This window comes from Anoplopoma fimbria, unplaced genomic scaffold (assembly GCF_027596085.1).
Source record: "Anoplopoma fimbria isolate UVic2021 breed Golden Eagle Sablefish unplaced genomic scaffold, Afim_UVic_2022 Un_contig_8660_pilon_pilon, whole genome shotgun sequence".
Lineage (NCBI taxonomy): Eukaryota > Metazoa > Chordata > Actinopteri > Perciformes > Anoplopomatidae > Anoplopoma > Anoplopoma fimbria.
The window spans coordinates 66,608-80,193 of NW_026553328.1; the positions used below are offsets into that span (position 1 = coordinate 66,608).

Genomic DNA, 13,586 nt, shown 5'->3' on the forward strand with positions numbered 1-13,586 from the left:
TCATGTGGTTAGGTGGTGTTACTGGTGTAACATTTTGTTACGTGGCGTGACGTGGCGTTACGCGGTGTGACGTGGCGTTACGCGGTGTGACGTGGCGTTACGCGGTGTGACGTGGCGTTACGCGGTGTGACGTGGCGTTACGTGGCGTTACGCGGTGTGACGTGGCGTTACGCGGTGTGACGTGGTGTTACGTGGTGTTACGCGGTGTTAAGCTGTGTTACGTGGAGTTACAAGGTGTTACGTGGTGTTACGCGGTGTGACGTGGAGTTACGTGGAGTTACTTGGTTCTACGTGGTGTGACGCGGTGTTACGCGTGTGACGTGGTGTTACGCGTGTTACGTGGTGTTATGTGGTGTTACGCGTGTTACGCGTGTGATGTGTAGTTACGTGGTGTTACGCGTGTGATGTGTAGTTACGTGGTGTTACGCGTGTTAACGTGGTATGATGTGGTGTGACGTGTTATTCAGGCATACACCCTTTACATCACTTGCCCACTGTCCTTAGCTTTTTTTTTAAATAGAAATATGTGTTTAGTTTATTTTCGCATGTCAGCAGAAAGAAACCCTCTGAAAAACTTATCGTGTTATCAATACTGAGTATTGACGGACACTAGGATCACAAAGTGTCTGCTCCGTACAGCAGCCGAGTGACAGCACAGAGAAGCAGGAGTCAGACTTCTGTTAACGTTTCACCACTGGATTCCACTGACGCAGCTGTGATTCCTTCTGGCTGCGATGCGGACGCCTGAGCTGATCAGACAATGTCCAGATTTCAGGAGACGCCACAGCGTCTTTCAGAAGCTTCCTTGTTTTCAGATCTGCTCCGTTAAAAATAAGCGCCTTGATTAATTTTAAGGAGCCGGGAAACGTCGAGGCTGAATGTTCCCCGCAGCAAAAGCTGGATTGTAGAGGCCGAACCCAGCCATCCAATGTTAAAGATCAAAGTTACAGATACAGAGCGTCATCTATTTTGTAAAAGGTCCGGTCGGTTGCCACAAGTTTATTAACCAGTGGGGATTTCCTTCACAGTGGAAACCCTGATATAACACGCTGCTTTCATACGGAACATCACACAATATCAATTATGTCATAAACACTTTGTAGAGATTCGTCCCTTAAAGGGCCGTATCAGGTCTCTTTTACTCAATAACTAGTTCCTCTGCTGCTGCTGCTGCTTTTAGTGTTCCTCATCTTTAACTCAGAAGAAAGACAACTGCAGTCATTTCTAATTTGTTCTCTTTAGCCTTTAACCAAAGAGAATCTTTAGAGTGCTGGGGAGTTAGAAGAAGGAAGGTAGACGTTTAAATATGAAGACGACAGAGTGGGATCACATCAGGGGTTTGTGGAGAATTGAACTGCAGTTAAATATTTATGGAGCCATTAATTATATTTGACTGCTGACTGTGAGACTAAATGATATCATTTGTTATTGATAATTGTTCAGCATATCTTAATGCCCAAGAAGATCTAACCCGCTCTGTTTCCTCTTAGTATCTTTACGTCCCCGGAGCAGCCGTCCACGGCGACTCATGGCGTCCCGTCAGGACTCAATACCGGCGGCTCGCTGCCTGACCTGTCCAGCCTCCACTTCCCCTCCCCGCTGCCCACGCCGCTTGATCAGGACGAGCCCGGCTACCCAGGATCCTCCTCTCTGAGCGGGGGTGGCAGCACGGGGAACCTGGCCTCCACCCTCACTCAGTTGGGCATCAATGCCGCAAACGCACAGGGAGGCAACAGCAGCTTCCACCACCACACACCAGGTACATACAGTCTGCAGCAGCACACCTTAAGATCTCTGGACTGATAACCGTTCTGATCGGACTGACGTTGGTGTGGAGCTTTATTGATAGAAAACCCTAAAAAACTATTCAAATAATTCAGTGTCAGTAGGCTGACCTGATATATTTGGCTCTCCATGAGTCATGGTTCAGTTCCTCTAGCAGAAGTTTGTAAAGACCTGTCTGGATCAAGGTCTCAGCTAAGTGACTACTGTGAAAGTTAGCAGAGGAAGTATGTGGGTGACAGTGGAAGAGATGAAACCAAGGGGATGTACACTCTAAGTTTAGCCTTTAGAGAGAGAAAAGGGAGGGTTTTTGTGGGCGGAAGCGCAGTCGGAAAATGTTTCATCGTCAGTGAGGTGACTGTAGCGACCGCAGGCAGGAAGCTGCTGTCAGCTCAACGTCAGGCTGCAGCCGACTCTAAACCTGAGTCTGGATCATCATGGTGTCGTGTCACCTGAAAAACTCAAGTTGTTAGCTTTAAGTTTTGAATGAGTAAGAGTAATGTCAAACATCTTATCTTCTCAAGGAAAAACATCATGTTAAAAAGACTAGCTGGCGAAGCATGGGTCTTGTTCCTGGTTGTGGTCCTAAACCATCACAGAGTAGACATGACATGCAGACAGTAGGGAGAGTGAATATAGAAAGAAGTAGAGAGAATCACCTGGAAAGAGCTGATTTAAAAGTGAAGAGAAAAGACTGCTGCTTGGTAAACATCCAGTGTAGCAGCACTTCATATTTCTTTATATTCACCCTGCTGGAGGTCATAAGCCTCCTCATCAGCTCATCAGGTCGTACCTGATCGCTCAGGTGTGTTTTTGTGATTCTCTTCACTGTCTTCACTTTTATTCTTAAAATAATCTTGTGTTCTCTGAAAGGTGTAAGATGCATTACAAACTGGAGGTGTGGAGTTTTCAGACTGATGGCTGTTTAACTGCTAGAGAGCGTCTAACCAAGATATGCCATCGAGTTGCATCGTGGGAATTGTAGGATCCATTGTTTTGGGAGCTTTGCTAGAAATGCCTTTGCTGCTTTTCTTTCTCTTGCTAGTCCCCTCAACTTTAGATATGTGCAACAATAAGTTGCTAAAGTGCATTTGAAAGTAATTCTCAAGGAAGAATGACAAATATTCTCTGAGTTTAATATCATTGTTAACAGAATATATTTGTGTTTTGGACAAAACAAGCAACCCTTGTAAAGGACATTTTTGACATTTGATATAATAAACCCTGAATCAGTTCATCGAGACATTTACAGCAGATTGATTAATATCTAAAAATGACTTACAACTTATTCTAACCATTTTTTTCTGTTTTCTATCATAATTAAACATTTGAGCTCTGAAAGATTGCCATTTTGTTTGTGAGAAACTAAACTTGAAATGAAAACAATGAGTGTTTGCAATTATACGTTTCATTTTAGTTTTAATAACTCAAATCTGAAGCAGGAAATGTTTTGGGTCTCCAGTGTGTTTACTGGATCTCCTTTCAGTCTTTCTCTGCTGTGGACGCTTGTGTTCAATGTTTTTATTTGGCCCCTCAGGTCTCCTGGCGTCTCTACAGAGCACGCTCAGTAACCCCTCCCTGCAGTCATCACTAAGCAACCCCAACATCCAGTCATCGCTGAGCAGCCACTCCTTCTCCAACTCTTTGAGCTCCGCCTCCCTGCACTCGTCGCTCAGCAACCCCTCACTGCAGTCGTCTCTCAGCTCCTCCCCCTCCCTGCAGTCCTCGCTCAGCAGCCAATCACTGCACTCCTCCCTCAGTAACTCCTCCCTGCAGTCGGCGTCCAGCGGTAACCCCGGCTACAGCTCCGGCTCCTGCTCCTCCTACTCGCCGCTGCTCAGCGGGCAGGGCCAGCCATCACTCAGCACGTCGCCACGGAGACGGGCACAGCTCTCCCCGCTCATCCTGCCCATGGGGGGAGTCACGGAGGCATCACTCCAAACAGTTCTCCCCCACCATCTCCCCCACCCTGTCCTCCATCACACAGGTATCTCTCTCTGTATTTCTTCACAGATGAGTCTGCTACAGGTGACAGAATGAAAGTAATCTGTAGAATCGTTGAGTTGGTTCATCATATGAAATGCTTATTATAAACCAGTTTGCACATCGACACTTCAGAGAAGTTAAAGATGATAATAGTATAAATGGAACATGATGAAGGCACAGACTCTAAAAGGAGACATTGTATTAAATAGAGATTTTAACGTTAAATATTTTACATAAAATGTTCACGCTATGTTTAGTCACATGACTTGAACTGTGTTGCTTGCGGAAAGTTTAAATATTTTATTACTTCAAAGCTTAATCAGACACTGATCCATGCTCAAGATGATAACTCTTTAATCCTTATGTCCGATAGAGAATTTCATATTTAAGGAAGAATAGTACTAACAGTGCTACTATTAAATTCACAAGGAAACTAAGAAAGCTCATTTTCACTGTGGGGTATTTGGAAGTTCAGTTTCAAAACTGCAGCAAAGACAACTGTGAATTGTGGAGCGATCACATTGGCACCGTTAACGTCCAGTTGGACAATATATTGATGAATATATACATATGCTGTTAGAAAATACATCCGACCTCCCCCACCCAGGGCGTCCCTCTTGACACCAGCAAACTGCCTTTGGACCAGAGGCTCCCTCCGTACCCGCTGAGCCAGTCCCATCAGCACCAGCCTCTCCCCGGTCTGCAGGGCTCCCAGCTGGGCCAGCAACCCTCTCAGATGAGCCAGCACCACCAACAGCTGCACCGCCTTCAGCAGCCAAGGCCCAACGCTCAGCAGCAACAGCAGCTTCACCTGCAGAACCTACGCAACTCACACAACCAGCACATGCAGCAGCACTTTGGATCGGTAGGTCGATTGACAGATTAAAATATCAATAAATGACATTCTCCTGTGCAGTTCAGCTTACAAAGTGAATATGTTGTTTTTCTCTGTAGCAACAGAGGCCAATGGAGCAGCAGGCTAACACTGTGAACTTGCAGCTGATAAAGAACGAGAGGCCAATAGATCAGTGTGTGCAGACCTCCTCTCAGTGTCAAATCAAACAGGAAGCCGAGCAGCAGGCGGAGCAGCACCGAGCAAGTGGCCTCCCCCAGCTCCAGCAGATCAGCCACAACCTGGCCACAGACCTGTACAACGTAAGTAACTACAACACCGTCAGAAACATTCACAACATAAGTGACTACAACACCGTCAGAAACATTCACAACATAAGTGACTACAACACCGTCAGAAACATTCACAACATAAGTGACTACAACACCGTCAGAAACATTCACAACATAAGTGACTACAACACCGTCAGAAACATTCACAACATAAGTGACTACAACACCGTCAGAAACATTCACAACATAAGTGAAACATTACAACATAAGTGACTACGTCAGAAACATTCACAACATAAGTGACTACAACACCGTCAGAAACATTCACAACATAAGTGACTACAACACCGTCAGAAACATTCACAACATAAGTGACTACAACACCGTCAGAAACATTCACAACATAAGTGACTACAACACATGCAGTAGAGAGGTTTATAAGATACAATACGTTTGTGGGTTGACATTTTCTTCATGTTTTCCAGGATGCCTTGTTCAACTCTCTACTTGACGACCCCTATCTGGATCTCCAGCTCACAGGCAGATCTACCCAGCAGGTAACCCAGTACTCTCCCATCTGGTGACCAGGTGGTGTCTGAGGAGAGTATGATGTCACCCACTGGTGTCTGAGGGGAGTGTGATGTCACCCACTGGTGTCTGAGGGGAGTGTGATGTCACCCACTGGTGTCTGAGTATTAACTAAAAAGTACAATATTTACCTCTGAGATTTAGTGAAAGCCAAGTAGAAATACTCAATTAAAGCACAAGTACCTCTAATTTTTCCAGTACCTGTATCCATCCCTTCTTCTGTCAAAAACTCAGATTACTGCTGACTCTCTACCTCTTCATGAACTTAGTGTCGGGTTTGGGTCAGGTCCAGTTCCTCAACCTTCTCTTTTTGAGAAGTATTACCAAGTGCTCAGTAAATATCCTCTCTATTAAGTCAGTTGTCTTCTGCTTCAGTTCACAGCAGAGAACCAGGTCGACTGTCTGTCTCTGAACCACAGCGGCCTGATCTGCAGCAGCGACAAGAACCAGTACCCATCCAGCACCCAGGGTCACCTGGACCTGCAGGACCCCGGAGACCAGCAGCTACTCAACAACCAGAACCAGAACTACGGTGGAGACGGACGACACAACGTTCCCAACATCATCCTCACTGGTGGGTCCGCTACTGGAGCTGATGGCACGTTCATGTAACAGCTGGACCTAAACTGGGATTTAAACATATATGTGTGTTTGTATGGTATATATGTGTGTTTGTATGGTATATATGTGTGTTTGTATGGTGTATATGTGTGTGTTTGTATAGTGTATATATGTGTGTTTGTATAGTGTATATGTGTGTTTGTATAGTGTATATGTGTGTTTGTATGGTGTATATGTGTGTGTTTGTATGGTATATGTGTGTGTTTGTATGGTATATATGTGTGTTTGTATGGTGTATATGTGTGTGTTTGTATGGTGTATATGTGTGTGTTTGTATGGTATATATGTGTGTTTGTATGGTGTATATGTGTGTGTTTGTATGGTGTATATGTGTGTGTTTGTATAGTGTATATATGTGTGTGTATATTGTATATGTGTGTTTGTATGGTGTATATGTGTGTGTTTGTATAGTGTATATATGTGTGTTTGTATAGTGTATATGTGTGTTTGTATGGTGTATATGTGTGTGTTTGTATAGTGTATATGTGTGTGTTTGTATAGTGTATATGTGTGTGTATTGTATAGTGTATATGTGTGTGTATTGTATATGTGTGTTTGTATAGTGTATATGTGTGTGTTTGTATAGTGTATATGTGTGTGTTTGTATAGTGTATATGTGTGTGTTTGTATAGTGTATATGTGTGTTTGTATAGTGTATATATGTGTGTGTTTGTATAGTGTATATGTGTGTGTTTGTATGGTGTATATGTGTGTGTATTGTATTGTATATGTGTGTTTGTATATGTGTGTGTTTGTATAGTGTATATGTGTGTTTGTATAGTGTATATGTGTGTGTTTGTATAGTGTATATGTGTGTTTGTATAGTGTATATGTGTGTGTTTGTATAGTGTATATGTGTGTGTTTGTATGGTGTATATGTGTGTTTGTATATGTGTGTGTTTGTATAGTGTATATGTGTGTTTGTATAGTGTATATGTGTGTGTTTGTATGGTGTATATGTGTGTTTGTATATGTGTGTGTTTGTATAGTGTATATGTGTGTGTTTGTATAGTGTATATATGTGTGTTTGTATAGTGTATATGTGTGTGTTTGTATATTGTATATGTGTGTGTTTGTATGGTGTATATGTGTGTTTGTATAGTGTATATGTGTGTGTTTGTATGGTGTATATGTGTGTTTGTATATGTGTGTTTGTATAGTGTATGTGTGTGTTTGTATAGTGTATGTGTGTGTTTGTATAGTGTATATGTGTGTGTTTGTATAGTGTATATGTGTGTGTTTGTATAGTGTATATGTGTGTGTTTGTATAGTGTATATGTGTGTGTTTGTTTGTATATGTGTGTGTTTGTATAGTGTATATGTGTGTTTGTATAGTGTATATGTGTGTGTTTGTATAGTGTATGTGTGTGTTTGTATAGTGTATATGTGTGTGTTTGTATAGTGTATATGTGTGTGTTTGTATAGTGTATATGTGTGTGTTTGTATGGTGTATATGTGTGTGTTTGTATAGTGTATATGTGTGTGTTTACATATACAGCGGGTAAAATAAGTATTGAACACGTCACCATTGTTCTCAGTAAATATATTTCTAAAGGTGATATTGACATGAAACGTTCACCAGATGTCGGTAACAACCCAAGTAATCCCTCCCTCCTTCCTTCCTTCCTTCCTTCCTTCCTTCCTTCCTTCCTTCCTTCCCTCCCTACCCCCTCCCTCCCTCCTTACCTCCTCCCTCCCTCCCTCCTTGCAGGAGACTCCCCCCGGGTCTGTCTAAGGAGATAGCCAGCGCCCTGTCTCACGTCCCGGGCTTTGAGATGGACCCGTTCTCCCTGGACGACCCTCTGAGGATGGACCCGCTGGCTCTGGACATGTTGGATGGAGACCTGATGCTGGCCGACCCGGCTGTGGAGGACTCCTTCCGATCCGACCGGCTGAAGTGACCCCTCCTCCCCGCGTTGGGTGGAAGAGACGACCACCGTAAGAGGTGGAGAGGACCGAGAACAGGCGGTCTGCAGATCTCTGTCGGGGGTCGGCATGAACCGGAGGACCGGAGTCCTCTTCAAAGCCCTTAAACCGCATCGCTACGCTCCGAGTCCAGAACGGCCGAGACGCTCCTCTCTGTCGGCAGCTTGAAGGAGTCCTATCGGCATGGCAACGCAAAGTACGCAGGAATAAAGCGCTCACGGGACGCCGGCCTTACGTCTGTGCAAACCAGCAACGCTTGGAAGGATTATGCACCCCCCACCCCCAGATATATATATGTGTGTATATATATATATACATATGTATATGTGTGTGTATGTGTGTGTGTATATATATATATATATATATATATATATATATATATATATATATACACACACACATATGTGTATGTGTATATATATATATATATATACACACACACACATATGTGTATGTGTGTATATATCTCAACTAGAAACAGTCAGACTTGTAACAGACTCTTCTCAGACCACAGCGGTCAGAGTAAACTCAGCTTAAAGCCCCCGACATGCTGCTTCTTCTCCAGACTTTGAAACTAAAGCTTTGTCCTGATTGCTATGAATCCATGAATCCTCCTGTGATCACATAGAACACTTGAGCGTTTCTTTGGGAGTTGAGAAGTCCACTAGTTGACTAAAAGCTTATAGTCACATGTGCTTTGCCAACAATCTTCACTCATAGACTTTTGTCTTATGAAATCAAATCCATCAGAACGTAATCAGCCCTCTTCACCCATCAACGTATGTTTCTACTTTTAAGATGGTTGAAAACCTGAAAGCCCTCAGCGTCGGTTAAAACTAATAAAGTGAGGTTGATAAGTTTGAGTTCTGAGATGATAAAAAGAAGAAACGTCTTAACTTCTGACTTCTCTCACATATCTAATAATATATTCATTACATTTATGTGTAACAATAATACAAATCAAATCTGAAGAGTCACAAAATAGAGAAGGTAATATTCAGCTTCTCTAAAGAATCAAACCACTTGTAATCTTTCAGGTCTAGAATAAGCTGAGCTCAGCATTTCTCTAAACCAAGTGTCCTATCTGATCACAGATGAACCTCCGAGGGTTTGAGCTGCAGTCTGAACACACGACGCCTGTTTTTATACTCCAGATGGGAATCAGTCTTTGCTCTCCCGAAGTGTCTTTCTAAAGAAATACCTATGCATCTGCTCCTGTAGTCGTTTATGGCTCTGATATGGGAACATGGGTGTGAGGATGAAGGAATCGGCCTGTTTCTTTGCGATGTTCAGGTCCAGTCTGGAACCCTGAGTGGACAAATCTGCATCTCTGGTTTCTGTAGAAATGTTCCTCTTTATCCTCCTTTCAGCTCCACTTAAAGACAAACTCACACATTTTCTCCCCAAAGTGCCAAAAGTCAATAACTTCTGCACAGGGTTAGGGTTAGCGCACTATTTTGTTATCCGATTTGTTTTGTCCAACCAAAACTCCAAATAAAGATTTAATGATTATATAAAGTAAAAATAATGAAGAAATCAGTTTATAACGCTGTAGAACAAAGAGAACCTAGAAATCATCACGCAGTTTGAAACCGGACCGAAACAATCGATCGGTTATCAGATTATTTATTGGTTCATGATCAAGTGATTGATTTTGGGGTTTTGACATCACGGTGTCCTGGAGTACAGCGTGACATCAGAGGTGATGTCATCAGCAGAGACATCACGGTGTCCTGGAGTACGGCATGACATCAGAGGTGATGACATCAGCAGGGACGTAGCAGTGTCCCGGAATACAGAGTGACGTCACGGTGTCCTGGAGTACGGCGTGACATCACGGTGTCACATGAAGCTGAGACGTTCTCTAACCCTAACCCTCAGGAGTTCCAGGGGGAGTGAAGTCTAAATTACTTTTGTCTAGAAGCTTGATAATAAAACAACCCAAAGGCAGTTTGTGGCGAGAATGCCCTTTGACCCCAGTCACTGTGATTGACAGCCCTAAGCCCCGCCCCTCTCTACCTGCACTTGCTGAACCTGTTTTCAGCCCCGCTGGGGCCAGAGCATAGAAACATATTTTTATGTAACAAGGTTTAAAACCTACATATTATTAATATTATTCTGACTAATAAAGAAGTTTTATTTTTAAACCAAAGTGGTCTAAATCTGTATGTTTATAATATCTCAGATAACATCTTTAAAAAGTAAATTCAGCTTAAATATTTAAGATGAGAGAAAAAGGAAAAATACATGAAATCAGCATCCATTTGTTTCTGAGCAGAACTTTGTGGTCTGTAAGGTTTTTTACGTTTAAAGGAAGACTTCCCTTTTATTCTATATTTCATATTTAAATCATCAATAATCTGTTATTCATCACCATGGCGATGTTTGATTGAAGAGGAGGAGGAGGAGTACCTCCAGTACTGAAGGGTTCCCCAACACGGGGGCAGGACCCCCATTAAGGGTCGCAAGAAAGAAACCAAACTGTCAGAAAAAAGGACATGAAATATTAATTATCTAGAAATGATTTAGATTAAACGTGAACAACAGTAAAAGCCTTTGAAATGAATATGATCAGAAGTATTAATCGGGTGAAAGCAAGAAAATCTAAATTCTTAATTTAACAAAAATCTAACAAATATAAAACAAAACATTAAAGAAATGAATGAATTCTGGTTGTTTTTGTTCAAATAGATTGATGTTCTGAATTGGAACCGTTCCATAGTTCCTGTATTGTGGAGGGTTCTGTTGCTATGGTTCGTGTGTTACGTAGGGTTCTGCTACATGGTTCCTGTGTTATGTAAGGTTCCGTTGCCATGGTTCCTGTGTTATGTAAGGTTCCGTTGCCATGGTTCCTGTGTTACGTAAGGTTCCGTTGCCATGGTTCCTGTGTTACGTAAGGTTCCGTTGCCATGGTTCCTGTGTTATGAGGGTTCTGCTGCCATGGTTCCTGTGTTATGTAGGGTTCTGCTGCATGGTTCCTGTGTTATGTAGGGTTCTGCTGCATGGTTCCTGTGTTATGAGGGTTCTGCTGCCATGGTTCCTGTGTTATGTAGGGTTCTGCTGCATGGTTCCTGTGTTATGAGGGTTCTGCTGCCATGGTTCCTGTGTTATGAGGGTTCTGCTGCCATGGTTCCTGTGTTATGTAGGGTTCTGCTGCATGGTTCGTGTTATGAGGGTTCTGCTGCCATGGTTCCTGTGTTATGTAGGGTTCTGCTGCCATGGTTCCTGTGTTATGTAGGGTTCTGCTGCATGGTTCCTGTGTTATGAGGGTTCTGCTGCCATGGTTCCTGTGTTATGTAAGGTTCTGCTGCCATGGTTCCTGTGTTATGTAGGGCTCTGCTGCATGGTTCCTGTGTTATGTAAGGTTCCGTTGCCACGGTTCCTGTGTTGTCGAGGGTTCTGCTGCATGGTTCCTGTGTTACATAAGGTTCCATTGCCATGGTTCCTGTGTTATGAGGGTTCTGCTGCATGGTTCCTGTGTGACGTAAGGTTCCGTTGCCATGGTTCCTGTGTTACGTAAGGTTCCGTTGCCATGGTTCCTGTGTTATGAGGGTTCTGCTGCCATGGTTCCTGTGTTACGTAAGGTTCTGCTGCCATGGTTCCTGTGTTATGTAGGGCTCTGCTGCATGGTTCCTGTGTTATGTAAGGTTCCGTTGCCACGGTTCCTGTGTTGTCGAGGGTTCTGCTGCATGGTTCCTGTGTGACGTAAGGTTCCGTTGCCATGGTTCCTGTGTTATGAGGGTTCTGCTGCCATGGTTCCTGTGTTATGAGGGTTCTGCTGCCATGGTTCCTGTGTTATGTAGGGCTCTGCTGCATGGTTCCTTAAAATTCCATCATGTCTTCATGTCCCCTAAAATCAGTTGGAGAGACATCATCTTTGATTTAAAGTTTTCTCATTGGTTAAAATTCTTTTCAAGGGATTTTCTTCCTTTTAAAATGAACTGATATTAATTTAAAAATAGAATGTTATGCTCTTAAGGTCAAGTATTCAGACAACTTGTTAAAGAAACCATCGTGTGTGTGTGTGTGTGTGTGTGTGTGTGTGTGTGTGTGTGTGTGTGTGTGTGTGTGTGTGTGTGTGTGTGTGTGTGTGTGTGTGTGTGTGTGTGTGTGTGTGTGTGTGTGTGTGTGTGTGTGTGGCATCTTGTTATGCAATAAACCTGTTGTAAGCTAACATGCAGTTCCAGGCTCTGCCAGTAGGGGGAACCCTAACCCAGCGAGGTAGTTGTGTGTGCGCACTAGGGATCAGTTAAAGGCCAAATTTCATATATTTTTAATTTTTTTTATTGATGTATGATAATAATTGCTCTATTAATATTATTATTAATGTTATTGTTAGTTTTTCGTGTTCGGAGGATTTGGAGCATAAAATGAGCGTTCTGCTTCTTTTGCTTTGTATTTGAATAATAAATGTTTTTGTTTAGTTTTTATTTGAAGCTTGTCATAAATAACAGGGAATGTTGAGTGTGTTGTAAATATGAATATGTTTAAAGCCAACAGCAGAGATTTTTAAAGAGACTGTACCTTCACTAAATATTTTACAGAAAAATAAACAAATGAAACCTGGAACAGCTGCCGTCTGGTTATGTTTATGTACTGTATATACTGAAGTATTTATATTTATGTAGAGGTGGAGGTAGTATTCAGAACATTTACCCCATTAAGAGTCCTATTACCACACTGTAAAAGTACTCTTACAGTCAAAATACTAATACCACACAGTTAAAGTACTCTGTTTATAAAGTACTCTGTTTAAGTAAAGGTATTAATACCACACAGTTAAAGTACTCTGTTTATAAAGTACTCTGTTTAAGTAAAGGTATTAATACCACACAGTTAAAGTAGTTTTAAAGTACTCTGTTTGTTTATAAAGTACTCTGTTTATAAAGTACTCTGTTTAAGTAAAGGTATTAATACCACACAGTTAAAGTACTCTGTTTATAAAGTACTCTGTTTATAAAGTACTCTGTTTAAGTAAAGGTATTAATACCACACAGTTAAAGTACTCTGTTTATAAAGTACTCTGTTTATAAAGTACTCTGTTTAAGTATTAATACCACACAGTTAAAGTACTCTGTTTATAAAGTACTCTGTTTATAAAGTACTCTGTTTATAAAGTACTCTGTTTAAGTAAAGGTATTAATACCACACAGTTAAAGTACTCTGTTTATAAAGTACTCTGTTTATAAAGTACTCTGTTTATAAAGTACTCTGTTTAAGTAAAGGTATTAATACCACACAGTTAAAGTACTCTGTTTATAAAGTACTCTGTTTAAGTAAAGGTATTAATACCACACAGTTAAAGTACTCTGTTTATAAAGTACTCTGTTTAAGTAAAGGTATTAATACCACACAGTTAAAGTGCTCTGTTTATAAAGTACTCTGTTTATAAAGTACTCTGTTTAAGTATTAATACCACACAGTGGTTGTCTCATTGTCAGTGTTTATTATTATTATTATTATTATTATTATGTTTCCTGGGACCTTTATTTTGAAGTGTGGGACCGGAAGCAGGAAGTGTTTGTCGTTTGTAGTTTGTAGTTGTAGTTTGACGGCTC

The 13,586-nt window shown here is 41.8% G+C and overlaps 1 protein-coding gene across 1 annotated transcript in view; it reads left to right on the top strand.

Moving 5' to 3' along the window:
* Positions 1-8,308, top strand: part of LOC129116469 (CREB-regulated transcription coactivator 2) — a 32,290-nt gene extending 23,982 nt beyond the window's left edge. The window contains 8 exon segments of the mRNA XM_054627342.1: positions 1,491-1,759; positions 3,320-3,701; positions 3,703-3,769; positions 4,376-4,633; positions 4,723-4,923; positions 5,379-5,450; positions 5,857-6,089; positions 7,814-8,308. Coding sequence (XP_054483317.1) covers positions 1,491-1,759; positions 3,320-3,701; positions 3,703-3,769; positions 4,376-4,633; positions 4,723-4,923; positions 5,379-5,450; positions 5,857-6,089; positions 7,814-8,003 — 1,672 coding nt within the window. The 3' untranslated portion in view covers positions 8,004-8,308.
* The last annotated feature ends 5,278 nt before the right edge of the window (positions 8,309-13,586 follow it).